Source organism: Osmia bicornis, chromosome 4, assembly GCF_907164935.1.
Source record: "Osmia bicornis bicornis chromosome 4, iOsmBic2.1, whole genome shotgun sequence".
Taxonomy (NCBI): domain Eukaryota; kingdom Metazoa; phylum Arthropoda; class Insecta; order Hymenoptera; family Megachilidae; genus Osmia; species Osmia bicornis.
The window spans coordinates 4,342,185-4,361,080 of NC_060219.1; the positions used below are offsets into that span (position 1 = coordinate 4,342,185).

The 18,896-nt window shown below is 34.7% G+C and overlaps 1 protein-coding gene across 4 annotated transcripts in view; it reads left to right on the forward strand.

Moving 5' to 3' along the window:
- The window catches only part of LOC114880883, a 47,499-nt gene extending 28,813 nt beyond the window's left edge, over positions 1–18,686 (forward strand). For 2 of the 4 annotated variants that reach the window (XM_029197353.2, XM_029197352.2), the window contains exons 3-14: positions 9,000–9,399; positions 10,241–11,704; positions 12,591–14,419; positions 14,687–14,898; positions 15,436–15,700; positions 15,870–16,091; positions 16,166–16,315; positions 16,396–16,503; positions 16,698–16,850; positions 17,303–17,419; positions 17,494–17,595; positions 17,686–18,686. In XM_029197353.2, the coding sequence (XP_029053186.2) occupies positions 9,000–9,399; positions 10,241–11,704; positions 12,591–14,419; positions 14,687–14,898; positions 15,436–15,700; positions 15,870–16,091; positions 16,166–16,315; positions 16,396–16,503; positions 16,698–16,850; positions 17,303–17,419; positions 17,494–17,595; positions 17,686–17,814 (5,151 nt within the window). In that variant the 3' untranslated portion in view covers positions 17,815–18,686. The remainder of the gene's footprint in view (positions 1–8,999; positions 9,400–10,240; positions 11,705–12,590; positions 14,420–14,686; positions 14,899–15,435; positions 15,701–15,869; positions 16,092–16,165; positions 16,316–16,395; positions 16,504–16,697; positions 16,851–17,302; positions 17,420–17,493; positions 17,596–17,685) is intronic. The other 2 variants (XM_046285377.1, XM_029197354.2) reach the window with 2 other exon arrangements.
- Positions 18,687–18,896: the final 210 nt, after the last annotated feature.

Below are 18,896 nucleotides of genomic sequence, written 5' to 3' on the forward strand. Positions count from 1 at the left end.
AAAGTTCGCACAGGCGGATTGATAATTACAATTCGTGACCGGCCACTTGCGTAACGGTATAACATATACATATATATATATATATGCATATATGTATATGTAATATCAGTATGTAAGTAAGTTTCCATAGATCGTCTCGTATATCATTTAGTTTTCCTTACTGATTCCTTTGGCTATGTATAGAAGAAAATGCAAATGCGATAGTAGGTCAACAAGATCTTTCATTTCATGTACAGTAATTAACTCTAATTTTCTTCTAACTGTATTTTATTCGAACTTTTAGTATACATATTTGCCATACTTTTTACCGTAACAACACCAGTCAGTATTTTTTGGGCACCTTACTGTTAAATTAAACAGTAGAACTACCGACGTTTGATGCACACTTATTTTTAAGTTGAAAATAATGTAAAAAATTAAATAGATAAAGAATGAATTGGCAATAGCCAACATACATTTTAACAAAAATACATCGATAAAATTGATAATTTAAAATAAGAAAATTGAAACCAGTCATTTTGACTGGTTTGGTATTTCTAGCGTTAATATAGCATAATTTAAAATTAAATTCAATTGATTGCGATTTGAGAAAGACGGGTCCAAACAAAAATGTTGTAAGAGTAATTTAAAGTCAACCAGTGCTTAAGTGAAGTACTCTTTAAGATGACTCTGTATCGAAACTGTTGAAACGCGAAACTTGTCAGCAAGGACGAGTCAGCTCTTCCGATGATGTAAGAGTATTCGTATGCTACGCGATTTTATTCGTCCAGCTCTCTCACAAAGACCTGGCTCCGGTTTTACCTTAAAACCTGACCTCGTCGGTGACACCGAATACCCTGCTGTTTTCTGCGAAAGGGTTGTGCTCAGGTGGACACTGCTCTTGTCTCTCAGTTCCTTCGTTAAAATCGTCGGATGAAACGTGTCCAGTGTTTTAACATTCGTCTTTATTCCCCTTCGATTCTGTAGTTTCCTTGTTGTCATCGTTGCAAAACAGGTGTAATTAATCGTACACGTTGACTGATTTGATCTTCGAAGAAAAACACGCAAGCAAGTTGTGATACAACCAACTTCGTGAGTTGATGATTTACGAAATTCTTTGGATATTTATAGATTTATAGCTTACATAAACATATATACTGTTGATTAACACAGTTGACTTATCGTTAGTGAATTTTATTATTTAGTGAAGTTGCTTCCTTAAAAACTGACATTTCGAGTGGCATTCTAAAATTGTGAAAAACTTTTTCAATTAGCAATTTATTTCCAATAAATTTAGGTAATTATTTTTATTACATCAACTCTTTTTATTGGATAAAATAAAAAACAGTCGAATAAACATATGCAGCCTGAAAAATATTTAAATAATAAATTTTATCTTTACTCTTGAGTTGCATTGTACTCTCATAAATAACAGTCTTAAGTGAAATTGGTATAATAAACATTCCGTCTAATGAAAAAGAAGAAACTGCACTCTTTCTTTGTGTAATGTTCTAATAATTTGAAAATAATTGAAAGTGGTAGTCAAATGATAATCTGCATTTCAAATGAAATAAGTTTGTTAAAAGATGTTGTAGACAGGAACAGGTAGTAATAGTAGCATTTAGTGGAATAATAAAGCGATAAAGATAGAGTTTAATCATATTTCAACGGTGCTAATTGACTGTAATGCATTTAACGGTAAGAAAATAGCAGTAAGTTTAGAAAGCATGGTAACACGTTGCAAGGAAGTGAAGAAAGTTGTACTTTATCTTTACTAATAAATTATAACAACTGTCTGCAATGATTACCGATGAAAAGCAAAAAAAATTAAATTTATTAATCGATAAACTGTGAAATATTTTTCTATTATAATTGTATAGTTTAGTGTCAATGAACGAGGCGATAAGTAATGTCTGAATTATTGATTGAACCGTTTTGCAAATTGAATATATTGCGCAGACTAGAGAAAGCAAACGAATCGAAGATCGCGATGTCTGCAACGGAAGAAAGGTATCAGAAGTAGATAGAAATCGGATAGAATTTGGTGCTACTTGAAGCGCAAACGTTTCGCTCTTAAACAAAATCATTTGTTTAAACAGAATATATGTATGCAATACACTTTCACTTAACTCATTTGGAAGTATAATTGTTCTTACAAGTTTCAGATAATGTAAGTCTGTTGAAGAATAAGAAAATAAAAGGAATTTAATGATACTAATATAAATTAAAATAATATAGTGCTATACTAAATACTAATATACCATTTCATAATTAGATATTGCGCTAAACATACTAAAGCCAAAGAAATTAAAGCATAATTACAGAAAATTTACGTTTCTACTGGATGTTTCATACCAAATAAGAAATATAAAATTGAATTAAAATTGTGGTTCTCTCCCTGGTCCGTCGTCCGAGGGATTAATGTGCAAATATCTTTTGAATCCATTATTTGTCTCTTGTCGTGATAAGATATTTTTGGTCATCATCATCAGTAATATTAGAAGATCGATATTTGATAGAAAGAAGTGGTACGCAATCGAAGACAGGTGAATATGTGCATTATCCTGATCCGATCTCGTAGGTAGACACGGGTGCACGGGCATGAACCGGGGTCACGGCGGATGCACCATAGATGCATCATACCCTATGCGAACACGAGTCTATAGTTACACAATCTTCTGGAACCTGTATTCAGACGATACAGCAATTCGCGAACCGAGACCTGTTTCTTCTTCGACGTTTACCTTACCACCGGATGCATAGCCTCATCTTTTTCATAATCCTGATCCGTGATGTTTTCACTGATTGACACGAAACCCGGATGCGGATAATGATCTCGATTAGATCAGTGCACGCGATCCCATACGATAACCCGTTCGTCTATCCATCGCGTGTCCTATGGATATTTATTTATCTATTTTGCGGGCCTATTTCTTTCGGTATGCGCGATGGAACGGAAAAAGGAAACGTCAAGAAAACCGTGTTTTCTCGATTTAATGCGAAGAGAGTGCGTATATGCTTCTGGGACGCCATATCTTGAAAGTTCTATCGTGTGGCATAGCAATGTGGGCCAAACGCAAAACCGGTTGCACGTAAGTCACTTACTACCGTGCTGGTCACATTTGATAGAAAGGTGATAACTTATAAAGAATTTATTATATAGAGGATTTAAAAAGGATTTAAAATAGGGATTGAAAAACTGTTCATCATTGGAGATCATTATTCTTCGTCGTAGTCCAAATCAACAATGATTTTTAATGTTATTTCGTTAGCAAAAAAGTCTAATATAATTTCATGACATAAAATTATATCAATCTAAAGCTCGAAGTTTGAAAAAAAATAACTACATAGAGGTTTCATCGATGTTCTCAAATCCAATCAAGGTTTTTTAAAATTCCCATTACAATATCATTAAAATAGTATGCCATTAAGTAATTAATAAACTCGATTGTTAGAGAATGAATAACCCTAGTTCTCCTGATTTTTCTTTCTCATCCCTGAAAGTGATCCTGAAAGTGAACGTTCTGTGTTTCGTCTTCGTAATTGGAATTTACGACCGCTATCACGTTAGCATCCGTAAATTAGTATCCTCGGTCGCATCATTATCCATTTTATGGAATTTTAAGAACGTGATACACTTGCGTTTAATTAGCTTGGGAAGAAGAATCGTGGCTCGAATGTTTCATTATTTTTTGGTCAATTAAACTTTGTTCCGATAAATTATCAAATGATATTTAAAAACATTTTTATGTGTAATTTTTCAGTATTTAATAAAAGTATGGTATTTTGCGTACAATGCATTTTGCAAAGACGAAAATTCTTAAAATTATAACAATTTCTTAATACAGTTGTTACTTTTAATCGTATAAAATATAGTCCATGGGAGCGTTCTTTTTGCTCGATAGTCGCAAGCAGAACGACATAACACGATAGTGTTAAGTAGTGCATACATTTCTCGATGTAAGACTATACTTTTCCAATCGCATAGGCTGACTAGGTAATTTCTAACTTCTCAAGCATCATGTTGGAATTCGAACGTACAATTTCCTATCGGTCGTTGTTCATCATTGATTCCGGGTCTGTTATTAATCCATTGCGCGAGGAACGTGAACAAATAAGGTAAACCTAATTACCGATGTAATTAATCTTAACAGTGATCATATGTAGCACTAAATGTAAAATAACGATATTGATAATTCTGTCTGCCAATACATAAATATTGAGCGTTGGAGCTTTGATTTGTATTAAACTATTGTGTATCAAATGGTGATTGATGACATAAAGGTATCATAAAATGCCACTTGTGATATATCAATTTAAAGCTTAACGTTCGGAGAATAAAACTAGAAAAAAATTCTGTTAATAATTTTAACATAAAGTGACTATTTGTTGGTTGCAATAAACAATGGACATTAATTGTAAAGTGAAAACCTTTGACACAACTTTCATGGCATAAAAGTAACTCAAAATAGCACTTATATAATAAATTATGTTTCATCCCTTATCTATTCAGTACATTATTTTCTACTTAAAGATTAATGTGTATGAAACCTCGATAGTTCTAGTGTTATAGTAGTCACTTGTATTGTATCATCCATTTTTATCAATCTTTGGTCTTCAATAATAAACAATACATTTTATAGAAATATAAAATGGTTGAAACGGTGCCGCAGCAAAATCGAGTCTATCGAAAGGACGAAGAGAATGGAAAGAATCAAAAGTCGACCACGTGTGACATAAAAGGCAGAAGTCCACTTTCCCTCGATGGCCAAGGCTCGGATCAAGATGACCTCAAGTGATGGGCATCTTTTATTCCTCTCTCTTTTTCTTACCCGTCCTATCTTTCTCTTTCCCTTTTCGCAACAACCGGCACTCTCTTCTTCCTGTACCAACTGTTTTCGTTTCCTTTTGCATTTAACACGATTTCAAAAGCCCACTTCCGTTTTTCATTTTTTTATATCCCAGCACCAAGCATAGTATCTCTTAAAGAATTTTGAAATCTTCTTCGTGGTAAGTGTTCTCCTGATCGAATCAAGGAAATCTTCTTCCAGCTGAGATTATCGAACAGTTATATTCTTCTTGATCACGATGAAATTACTATATTTAGAATGTGACTGGTTTATCACGATGCATACGATAGTGTAATGTTATAATGTGAATTCCGATGCAATTTTACCATCTAAAGTGAAGATGATTGATGTGTATTATTTAAATGACATGAAACTTAATTTATATTGCAATGAATTAAGTATAAAGCTAAATGTAAGTGAAAGAAATTCTTCAGCGTGTAATATTCTAAAGTAAAACTATTAAATAGAATTTATAAAATAATTTGTAAATGTTAGATTGTTAATTGGAGAAGGTAACTCGTCGTGATAAACGATATTATTTTGCTGCAATTGACGTCCAACCATTTTGTACTAAGAATATAAAGAATGGTGCTTGGACAGAGTAATTTTTGTATAACTAAGAGCTTTAAATTGATGTACCATAAGTGTTATTTAGTGATACTTTTATGTTATGAAATCGTATTACACTTTTGTTTTTATTTGCTGTAACTCGTATCCAGTCATTTCGTATTAAGAATGTTAACGAAGCATATATGTAGTTATTTTCTTCAAACTTTCAGCTTAAAATTCATGTATCATATATGTCATTTTGCAATACATTTCTGTTATGAAATCGTGTCAGACTTTCATATTTCAAAATTTGCCATTTGAAAAACACCTGAATCCCATACTAATTGCAAGAATATTCTAATTTTCATTAGCAGAAGATCAAGTTTATTGCAACCATCTTCAAATTAAAAAAAGAAAATTAAGAGGAAATTACTAGTCGCGAAAGTATTAATATTTAATCGGTAAGTAAATTTCACCACGAGTGGAAAAATCCATCGAAAATGTCACTGGATTAAAACCAGTATCCGTTAGTCTGAAATTTTGCTGGCCACGCCCGTTCTATATAGCACCTGCTATATATATGAACACGTTTCCACGACTATTTAATCCGTTTCTATACGTCGATTTTCTCGTTGTTTCTGAAACGAACGTACTGACCGCTTCTCTTACGTGAGCTTCTGGAACACGAGACTTTTACGAAAGTCGAGTCGAGAAAGTAAAGCGTATCGAAGTTTGCCTTCGGGCCAGCTATCTGCTCCATTTTCCGACATTCGTGATGTCATATCATACGATATCCGCTTCTGAAATACGAATAACCTCCTTTTCCCACAGGGAGGAAATCGCCATAAAGGAAGTACACGATTTTTATTATTCCTCGACGAATCTGGAAACGAACACTCCCTTCAGGCTCGAAGGATAGAGGAAGTCATTTATCGTAATCGTTCATTATAGTTATTAAACGTTCTTCGCGCTGCCTCGATGATCCCTTGTAATTCCATGAATACGTTAAGGCAAGTATCGTAGATAAAAGTAAAAATGTGAAATGATCCTCTGTTCGATCTCATCGAGGAGAAAATGTGAAACGTTTTTCACGTGGGATCTTATGAAAGTAAGAAGCGTGCTAGGTGTTTGGGTTTTATAAGAATTTAATCACCGTTAAATTGATACGATGAATTTCGTTACTGCGAAGAATGAGCATTCTCTTTCTGCGATTAAACCATTACTCGTAAATTGTCAACTATGATTTTCTCTGTTCGAATCGAAATAGTTTTCTGTTATTACTTTAATAGTTGAGTTTAGAATTTTGTAAAATTAGAAAATGAAATAATCTCAATCGAAATAATTATAATTATAGAACATTTAACATATTAATAGTTAATTACAGTTACAATACATTTCATAATTAACAATTAATTGAATCACAAAAGAAGTTGTAATTACTGATCTACTGAAGTTGTAAGTAAGTTACTTCATTTATACTTGTATACACATGTTAATTATAGTTACTATATAATGAGTGCTAATTTGCATATTTAAAAAAAGCTACAAAATGTTGTGTAATTTGATAACAGGGGAAATCATAATTGATGATCTTCTGAAGTTATAATTAAGTTATTTCACTTATACTTGTGTATTATTTTTCATAGTTAATAATGAATGCTCGTTTGCATATTTACAGAAAAAAAAACTGGATAAAACTATGTAATTTAATTACAGTTTGCTCTGTAATGAAGTTTTACTGAAGCATTAATTATAGATTAAGTTGGGTAATTATTTAATGAAAATATTAAAGCAATTAAAGTAATATTTTAAGAGAGGTGGTGATTCAAATATTTTATTCTTTTTCCATTATTTTACTAGAAATAGTTATAACTAATTATAATACTATCTTTACTGTATGAAATCAAACATTTTTAATATATTGCAGATATAATCATCTGAAAATGAAAGAAAACATAATTTGAATTAAACCCTGAAAGTATAATAGTTAGTCTCGTATTGAGGAATATAAAAATATTTCTTAGCTCTTTCATTACTTACAGTAATTTCCGTTCAAAACCTTCATACATTTTAATGAACGATAAAATTATAAGAGATCTACTGAATTAATAATTATAAATCTAGTCTTCAATTAAAAACAAAAATTCTAAGTCATACTATCACTTACCACTACACTCATTCATTTTCTACAATTATAAAAGGAAAAGCCTAATTTTATATATTTTCTTGAAAGATCATAGATCGTATATAACCTTGGATCACGCACGGCGTACACGTAAATCCCACCTTAATACTTTTCTTTCATTCTCTAGAAACAATAGTCGAGAGACAGCAACTACTGCTTTGTGAGTTTCCTGGTTTCATTAAGCTTTCGCTTTCCAGACAACTCTTGTGTTAATTAATTATCGTACGGTATTCTGTATGTACTTACGATAAAACTTGAACCCTATATTTAAATTTCTTATTCTTGTTCATTATTAAAAATGTAATCTTTAATTGTCAAATATCAAATACATTTTAATATTTATAAATGCAATTATATTTCTATAAAAAGTAATTATTTTCCACGTTTGAAAAATTCTACTGCTTTTGCAAAATTACTTGTTACAAACGATACTTAAATCTCATAAAATGAAACTTTTGTACTAAAATTAACTTACAAAGATTCTTACATTTCTTTTGAACTTGATTTCATCCCTATTGCAATCTAATAATTGCTAAACAAAGATAAAAATATCCGAATTTGCTAATTGCTGAAATATAAACGTGCTTTTGTTTATAAAAAATGAAATTTTTCCATCTACAAAACCTGTTGGCAAACTCGTATACCTTTTCACGAGATAGATTTCCTGTCTTATTTGAAAAGAACGTTTCTTAAACCAGAAAAACCAGGCGATGACCAGTTCAAATATTTTTCAATCCCCGTTTTTACGATTTTCTATAAATAGATTTTTTTACGATCGACCATAGGCTTGAAATAATTTTTGTCCTTTTATTTGCGAAAGGGAAAACGTCTTTGTCCTCCCTCGGTTTCTCTTCTTATTCGAGACCCAGCCCTAAAACGAACCCGTTCGTGGCAGTTTCACCAGGGGAAAACAAATTTAAAATGCGATCTCGAACGATTCCTACCGTCTTTACTTTCCCTGAAACCTGTTGTTCCTTCGTTTTCTTTTTCCCCCTGCTTGTTTCTTCCTTTTTTCTTTCTTTCATTCCTCCTCTCTTCTTTCACCTTTGCAATCAATACTCCAATACAATTCTCAATGATCTGTTCTATAATTTTTAGAATCAAAATTTATTTTCATGTAAATTCAACACGGACCAATGACATTGTTAGATTGCCTTGAAGACTGGCATGTCTTGTTTTTATGCACTTTGCACGAGTATAATTTAACATCAACATTTGGAGTTGCGGTACAATACGTGCGTCTCATTGAGTATTTCGTTTACTAAAAGAGGATATCCTGTCGAAAACGAAAGCTTCACGTACACATTCTCCCTTTCGAACGATGATAACAAGCGGCTAATTATTCGCAACAAGTACTTGCACCGAATATTAACGATGTCATTAAGTAAATGATTTCGAAGCTTAAATAATGATTGATAAATATTTATTTGTTTCAGAATTACGACACACTGAGCAAAGGAAAAAAGTCGTGGAGTGTGAGATTGGGTCTATCGAGGCAGAATCAGAGCACCGATGATCCCGGAAAAGGGTGGGGAACGATAAGCGGCGGTAGCGGGATATCCCGTCAAATGATCTATGGTGATCCATGGCTGTACGGTACGGTTCGATCTTCGAGGGCTGGTCACGAGCCACCACCACGATTCATGACACCACCACCACCGCCACCACCGGGGGCACCAGTACTGGTAGTATGTTCCTGTCCCGAATTTCTCAGTGGAACGACCAGGAAGTTCGGCAATTGCCGCAAGTGCGGTGGTCACCGATTGGCTGGTGTACCTTTAGGAGGAACATGTCGACTTCCGTCGGTTTCCTCGAGATCCAGGCCCAGTCTCGCGGGTAAGTACCTTTCATAATAGATAAACTTTAATTATTTTAATTTCAATTATTGCCACTCTTACCTTTAGCAAAAATTCATAAAAATATGAAATATGTATTTATTTTATAAGATGGTGATAAGTGAAAATTCAAGCATAGCAGTTATAAAACTTAGTAAATAATTAAAAATTTTTAATTCTTATAATCCTTTGTCCTTCGTATTTTATTGATGCTTCAAAGGAGATGTAAGTTACGTAAAGATATATTTTGTAATTAACACGCATGCCTTTTAGATCAGTTAGCATCTGTTAATCTGCTCTAAATGGATATATTCGCTGAGAGTTCATAAGTGAGTTTCTCGGGCGACACGTATTCCAGGTGAAACTGCAATTTCATCGCTTTAAAATGCTGTTTTATATAACTACACGTGTATCAGTATCAGTGACAAGTGTTTTCGTTGTTATGTCTCATCTTTGGAGGTATAAATCATAATACTTTACCAAATACTGAAAAATATGAATATTTAAACAGCCTATTAGTATTATTAATACAAAATGGCTAATTCTTTGTTGAAGCAAACAATCGATCAGCCAAGAATTGTTAAACAACATTGTTCGTTTCAACGAAGAATTACCAATTTTGTATTAAGAATATTATCAGAGCATTTATGTAGTTGTGTTCGGCAAACTTTGTGCTTAAAATTGACGTGTCATAAGTGCAATTATGCAATAGTTTTCTGTCATAAAATCATATCTATCATAAAAACTAATAAAACTCTCTTATATCCCTGTACTAGGACACCCAACCTAAGAGACAAATAAACATGTAGTGTAAATTAATGAACGAAATGAAAACTCCACAGGGGTGCTGAAGTCATCGATAGACGATCCCTACGACCAGATGCGTCGGAACCGTCTGATGGAGCCGAGGACCCGAGCCCGCAGTATTTCCCCGCACCGGCCATTGTCTCAACGGGATTCTCGGAGTCAGAGCGTGGCAAGGAACACGAAGGAGCGGAAAAGCTCGATCGAGAGTACCTGCTCGAGGTCCGAATGGTTCGACAAAGAGGCGAGCTACGAGGAAACGGCGCGAAAGTCACGAGCGAGCTTCACTGGTGCATCCACCGGCGACGATTGGCTAGAGGAGGCACCTTCTACGGAGCAATCGCGGGGTCAATCGACTTCCACGACGCCGGGCAGACTGGTGCGGATACCGAAAAAGATCAAGGGCAGAGATTGGCCGGATCGTGGGCTGGTGAAATCAACGGAGGTAAAAAGTAACCAGGACGAGGTATGGAAGGAAAGACCGTCGAGTGCCGGTGATTCGAGAAGAAGCATCCTCGAGTGCGATGTGAATCCGTATCTTCTCTTGAAGAAGCACAAGGACGAGGACGATTTAAGCGATGATCTGTCGGACAACGCTCTCGAGCAGGAGGACAGCAGGCCGCTTTCGAGTCTCTTCGATTCGTCGAAGGTAAAATCGATCGAGAGGATACCGAACAGGAGCGCGGTGGCGGCGATCGGCGGCCAACGAATCAGGGTGTTCAACGAGCCACGGGAGATCTCGGACGACGAGGAGATCCCGCCGGTCACCAGGATACCCATACCAAAGGTTTCACCGAAACGGCCGCCGAGACGGTTGAAGGAAGCCAAACAAACGTTGAAGAGCATTCTGAAGCGGGGGAAGGTGGTCGAAACTAGAAGGAAGAACGTCCTGTTCAACGTCGACAACGTTATATTCGCTCCGGAGAAGCCGTCCGAAGTGACTCGACTATCTTGGAGCAGAATCGGCAGGATCTGTGCTTCTGGTAGAGAACAAAGGGACGATGAAGAGTCAGGAGATGAGGAGGAAGACGATGAAGAGGAGGAGGAGGAGGAGGAGCCAATAAGTTTGCACGATCAAAGGGAAAGGTACAATTTTATTACTATTCCGAATATCAGGGATCCGAAGGAGAACAGGGTACGATTGAAGGAGCCCAGAATCTCGCAGGATGTGTGCCAAAACCCCGTTAACGTTGACGGGATTAAGGTAGATCAATTTGTACCTTCCGGCAATGCGGAACGTGCTTTCTCGAAGAAAAAGAAAGAGAACGTACAGTCGTCGCGGCAGAACGAGGATACTTCGAGGAATTTTGTTGATCAAAGTGTTCATTCGTTGAGACAAGAGAATACGAAGGAAGAAGTTGAAGAAAGGAAAAGGATAACGGTAGAAGAACAAGGGAATAAAATGGAAGAGGATACTGAGGTGCAGATTAAGATCGAGGAACATGAAGATCGTTTTCCTAGAATTGCTGTTGACGAGAAGGATTTGATATTGAAATCCGAGGGTGAGAAATTATTTATTTTTTATATTAAATACTATTTTCTTCTACAACTGCATGTAACTTTAACATTTTATATGGTAAATGGGATCACTGTAGGTACTAATAATTTATTTGAAGAGGAAATACTTAAAAATATTTGCAGATGTTATATAAGGTGCTATTCATTTTAACCCATTAAGGATAAAAATAAATGATTAAAAATAATGCAATTTTTATACGCATGGAAATTTTGTATATAAAATTTTTTATTGGGAATTTATTATTATTTGTTAATATACAAAAAATATATAATTATAATAGATAATTCAAAGAAGCCCACTAAACATTACAAAATTTATATAAATACTTCTTGAAAATGAAAAACATGCAAGAGTATGCAAAATTTTACACTCGGTTTCTGAATCATTTTGATCAAACGATATTATCTGTTAACAGTGATAATTTCGCGAAAAATATTCTGGTGTTAAAACTCATAAATCATCAGATAGTTTACAGAGTTCTCATTTCTCTGTGTACCACGAGTGTCTAATTATCCTTTTCAGAGATCTCACGCGTTTTCTCTTCCTTTCATGGCTATTCACTTGCACGTGATTATGTTTATACAATGGTAGACCTTGTTTGCTGAATGATAAGTTCACATATTTTTTGTACACCATCAATTACTATTGAACCTGAAATTATCTTCTCAATGATGCATCTTTTTTATATTTTTATTTGTAGATACATTTCTACCCTCACTTGTATAACATTTACTTTTTTTCTACGTGTTTGTTTTACCAGTTTTATCATATTATTATTTATAATAAAATATGGAGCTTTTTATTCTATCCCAAAAGAGTTAAAAAATTAATACTTTACTTTCATTTTACTTGATTTTATTTACATAAAGTTCCAGAGAACTCCAAAAGATCATCACTATCGCGCAGCCAAAGCGAACGATCATCTAACAGACCAGAAGTATCAGCTGGCGACGTGCTTTTCATGGACACTATGCGTATCAGTCTCAGTAGAAAACTCAAAGACACGCCATCTTCCCTAAATTCCAGCGAACAAACCCTTCAACGAGAAGATTCGATCGAATCCACGAAAGAAACCATAGAAAATCCAAACCCTAACGATTCGACAGAAACAGAATATCAGCAAGATGTGTCAGTAGCGAAAGAACCTGAAGAAGTGCCTCAAGATAGAATACAAAATACTATTAAAACAGAAATAGAATTATTAACAGAGTCTTCTAACAGTTATGAAAGAAATAATGATCATTTTCGTGGGATGAGACCAACCAGCTGGTCTCCTCCTCCTGGAAAACCTAAGCACCGTTACAGAATCAGTGATCCAGGTGTTAAGACCAAATTTTCTGAACAATTTGAATCAAATGCAGGGTTAAAAACCAGCTGGAGAACATCGAGTTGCTATAATTCTTCTAAAGTCGAAATTGGCACCCCGACGACAGAAAACAACGTATACAAGATTACAGTGAGCCCTCGAGCTTCTCCTCTGGTCCATCGACTACAGATTGGTCCAGGGACCAATGAATCAAGAAGAACATCTATTTTGATCAATGGCGACGCCACAACACCCACTGCTGAAACCACACCCGACAACAAAGTGACCATCAGCGTGGGAGGCGAAGACAGTGTCTACAACCCTACAGTGATCTCAGTGAATTCGGAGAATCTTCCTAGAATAAAGACTTCCGGTGAAAATCGCACGCTAGTTATTCTGGAGAATTATAAATCGAACATTGTGGTGGAGAGTGGCAAAGAGGATCCCAAGTCTAAACTGAAGACGAGATCGGAGTCTGTTGAAGAGGATGTTTCTGAGAAGAATAAGGAAGCTGGAGAGAAATCTGCAGAGAGGTCTGAAATGAAAGCTTCTAGTACAGAGAAGAGTGCAAAGTTCTATGTGACGAATGATCAGAAGAGTGATCAGAAAGATCCAGAGAAGACGAAACTGTCGAAAGAAGCACTGATCTCCAAATTGTTGGAGGATTCTCTGAGAAAAGCGCGGGAAAACGGAGAGATCTTGAACGAGGACAGTGGCGAGGCGATCCTGAAGATTCTTAAGCAGAGTTTGCTGAAGAGCAAGGAATACGAGAGCTCTGAATCAACTCTTGAGGCGAATTACTCGAGAGCGTCCAGCTTGAATTCCGAGGGTGACTTCATCTCGACGAATCTGTTTCTCGAGGAGAATCCTTACGAGGTAATCAAGGAACCCATTTATGAAGAGATCCCTGACGAGCCTCCTCCTCTTCCACTCAGCCCACCACCCACGGAGGATTACATCAAGGATAGAATATACTTCGGTGATGTGGATTACTATAGGAAGAACAATACCGAACAGTTTCTTGACACCTATCTGACGGACAATGTCTTTAAGAAGACCAATCCTGAAGATATTACCGAGAACTATTTGTCGAAGAGCCCTGAGGATTTCTTCAAGAAAATGTCCACTTCGCCGGAGGAAGAGAATATTTCCAGTAAATTTGAGTTACTCAATTTTCTGATGGACTCGAAAGATCGAGCGATATCGGTTGAAGAGGAGGAGGACGATGATGAAGAGGATGAGGAGGATACAGAGGGTGACCTTGAAGCTTTGTACGAGCAAAAGGAAACTAGTCTTGGAGACCTCAGCTCAAAAAGCTCGCAGATATCTAATGTTTCTGATAGCAGCGAAGAATGCAATATTATATTGACTAGTTCCTCGGAAACATCAAAGGTAAGTTTTCATTTAATTCCTTAAAAACGATTTAGCACTCATTATAATATTAATAATTACTATAATATTATTGAATAAGTATACCACCTGATAAATAATTAAATAAATATTTTCTCATAATAAATACTTACGGTTATCTTTGAATGTATCATCCATTTTACCATACAATAAAGTCATGTTTACAGTTATATTAATTTAAAATTCATTTTGATAATGTAGATAAATATCTGAAAAACTGATAATGCGAATACCAATGGATTTTTACAGGCTAGGGCTGTAGATATAGAAAGAACTGATAGCGGAGTTGGATCAGAAAGTAGTCAAGCTAGCAGCACTCGAGGCGTGCCAAGACGTTGGAGAACAGGAAATGTCTCTTCGGGACCAGGAAGTCTCCTCAGTGGAATCCCACAAGTGATTTCCGGTGATTCAAAGCTCTGCGAGGATTGCGAACAACGTTTGGATCCTTTAATAACTGACAGGTGAAACGATGATGTTACAATATTAATGAAAGCTTGTCACATAAAAATTACTCGAACAATGCTATTCAATGTTTTCTTTTATTTTTTTAATTGTACAATTGCATTAATTTTGGATCACTTTGATCCACATGGCTATTGTCGTGTTAAACTAATATAAATATATTTTAAGAATTATATTAACGAGTAAATTAAATTAGCATAAATACATTCCATTGATATCATTGATAGTTCTTCAGGAAGTGAACTTTTACGGAATAAAATGCATACCATTTCAATAATAATCATGAAAGACAAACTACGTAACAGGTACTTAGAGTCATTGAATCGAACTTTCTCCTACCATTGATTCTGTTTACCGTCGTGAAAGTTTTGTTACCAAATATGCATTAACTTCCAGTAAATTGTTATATCAATACCATAAAACCATTCAAACCTTATTATTAATATACTGATAACAATACCGTACAATATCATCAATTTTTAATTTAGAAATTGAGCATAAATTAAAAATTAAGAATTAATAATTCTTTTTTATAGTGGTGTGGTGTACGCCCCCTTCGTGTGCAGAAAATGTTCCAAAAAAAGAGTAGAACGTAAAGAAATCATTACAGAAATCGTAGAGACTGAATTGAAGTACGGAAGAGACTTACAAATCATTCTGGAAGAATTTCATCGACCTATGTTGCGGGCTGGCCTTCTTACTTCTGATCAACTTACAGCAATTTTTCTAAATGTGGAAGAACTTCTTGAGCACAACCTTGTACTTGCAGAGAAATTGAAAGATGCCGTGGAATTTGCTCAGGTGAACATAATAATCATGTTTTCATTGTAAACATATAATTATACATTAACAGAGATATGGGATGATACTCCCATATGTGATGGTGGTTCCACGAAAACTAAATATGTTTTGTTGAATATAACTTTCTTAATTAGTAGTGATAGATTCAGAATTGATTATTGATACACAGGAGTCAGGGGACGAAGATCTTCTGACAGTAGACGTGGGGAAAATCTTTTTGGAGTCTGAGCGGATGCTCCACGCTTTCGAAAGCTACTGTACTCGTCAAGGAAGCGCAAGTTTATTGTTGCAAAATTTAGAAAAAGAGAAAGAGTTGCTGCGAATCTTTTTGAGAGTTTCCCAAATGGAGAACACGGTTTTACGTAGGATGAATTTGAATTCTTTTCTTATGGTGAGAGCAAATAAAGTTGAACATTCTCAAAATACAAAGCATCCATTTATTAATATATCTTTTCTTTATTTCAGGTTCCAGTTCAAAGAGTAACAAAATACCCTCTCCTGTTGGCTCGATTATTGAAAGCTACGCCATCTGTAAGACCAGATATTCAAGAAGCTAAAGAAAGACTAAAACAGGCTCAAGCTAATATAGAATTGCATTTGGAACACATGAACGCTGTAAATATAACATCCATTCATATATTGAAAATATTAAATAACAAGTATTTGATTAAATTATTGAATGATTGAATCTACAGGAAGCAAAAGATGTGACATCAACGAAGCTCTGGAGAAGAATTTCAATTATACAGAATGGTAGACGGCCCATTGGTGAACAAGACATGGTGAACATAAAGTTGAGGAAGGTAATTCTATGAAACTATATAAAAAGATATTTTTACAAAATACAAATGTGTTAATGAGCTTGAGTTACTGTCTACTCCTTCGTGTGTAATAGAATGGTGTAAAAGAATTACAAAGCAAAGGGTGTTTAGAATACCAAGTATCTCAAGAATTTCTAAAATTTAAATGTATGTTAATCGTGTGTCCGACGGAATAGATGGCTGTGGAAGTGTTAGAATGGGCTCACGAAGAAGCTAAATTCGTTTTGGAAGGACGACTTTTAGTTGCTCAACCAACAGATAACAATTGGAGACGCGGACGAACTGTCAAGCTTGCTCCTGTTACTGCCATGCTGGTTACTAATGGCAAGGTACCTAATTACATATTTTTATTTTTTATTCATGAAACTGAGTCAAGCGATAATTCTAAAGTAGTAGAAAATAGATGAAAATTTTAATACCCTATGTAGAATATTCTGAAGAATTATTTCATGTAAAAAAAAAATACATTTATTTATGCAATATGCAATTTCATTTAAAAAAATTTAATCAATTTTCGATCTAAACGCCTTTATAGAGAATAAAAAAACTTTTTTTTTAGACTTTTTTTTACATGATGACCTTGAAATCTTTGAAACGCATCCACTTGCAGTACCAATCCGTACATCGGATGATGCTTCATTTAATATCATTTAATTTTTCCTAATGACATATTTTTCTACCTTCTACCGTTTTAGAGCTGTAGCTTGGTCCAAATGCATGGGACACTTTGTATAATAATTCTGTTTTTATAGAATTATTATAAGTAATTTTTTTTCCATAGCCAAATGGAGAGGATCTTGAATTCAACGACGACTCTCTTTTCCCAAGACAAATAGGTATCAAAGAAGCTACTCTCTTGTTGGTAAAAGAAAAACTTGGTCGTTATTCTTTACTGCGGGTAAGTTAATCAACAATTTTGAATCAAGTACGTAGTACTTAAATATAAACTTATAAAATTATTGTTCATTTCAGGAACCGTTGTATCTTGATAAATGTATAGTATGCTGTGAAACAGATCTCGAGGATTATTTTGAAATTCAAGAATTATCGTCTAAAGAAACTTTTATATTTAAGGTAGGAACTCCGTAGTAGAGAAATATATTAATATTGTTATTTTAAAATAAGAAAAACATTCTCATAAAGATATTTTCTATTTTGTTATAGGCTGAAGATGGAGCCAGAACAAAAAGATGGTGTAGAACGTTACAGGCCCACGCGCAGTCTCTCGGTGCATGGCGCAAACGTCGTGGAGCATTGCCAAATATCATGATATGCGGTGTCGCGAGAAATTAATAAAGAATCCAGACACGAATTACATGTAAAAATCAAACCTATATTACATTTACAGCTATTATTTAAAGGTTACGATGATTCCTAAAGTGATCAAACATCCGTACGATCTCCAGATGACTTAACGAGGAGAATGTGTTGGACCAAAGGATTTCCTCTGCTCATTGAAGACACATGTCAATGAGTAACACGAAAGTCTAGTTCTCACCGCACGCTTAAATGCGTTCGGTTACAGTACGTTGCAGAAACTTAAGTTTCCTACGTCGCTGTAGTCAATACGTTGTATAGCGTCAAAACGCATTAAGCTACTTTCTTTACTTTTTTTATCTTTCCTGATTTACAACTGCGCACAAACACCAGACCGAGTTAATTAGCTACATGGTAGAACTGTTTAATTGTAATTTACATTGAAACCGAAAGAGCAGAGTAGCTGTGATACTGACCGGTGTACTGGGTACTTTCACGTATCGCAATGTCAATTTTTGCGATTTCTTTCCTATGTAAGTACTTAATGAATGGCACTTAAATTTTGCGAGAACATCGATAATAGTGCATATAATATTTAAAAAAAAATGAGGTAATAGGGTAGTCGCATTTTGTACCTATGATTTATGAGAACCAAGAAACTGCCAAATGTTTCGTAAACCAAGCTTGACGATTTATAAATTAATTAATTTACCGTATACATTGATTAATTATTATTAACAGTATTTTATGCCGTCTAACATATAAAATAGGAATTGTACATTGTACTATAATTTTATTTAAGATGTAAGCCATATGTTTGTATATAGATGTATATTTATACTGAAATTGGTTTTAGCTATACAACTGTTATATTAAATACATCATTCAATAAAAATCAAATATACCTATTTGTATGCTATATATTGTAGCATAATTGAAGGATTTGATGCAAGAACCAGGCAGCTCCACTTTTTGTAAAAATTGAGATTTTATTATATGCTTAAAAAGGACATTTTGTAAACAGATTTTTTTAATTCCTCTAACATTAGTAAATATGGAACTGCTCAGTTTTTACATTCAACCCTTCAATTAGTATTTTACCCTTCTTACGCCATTCT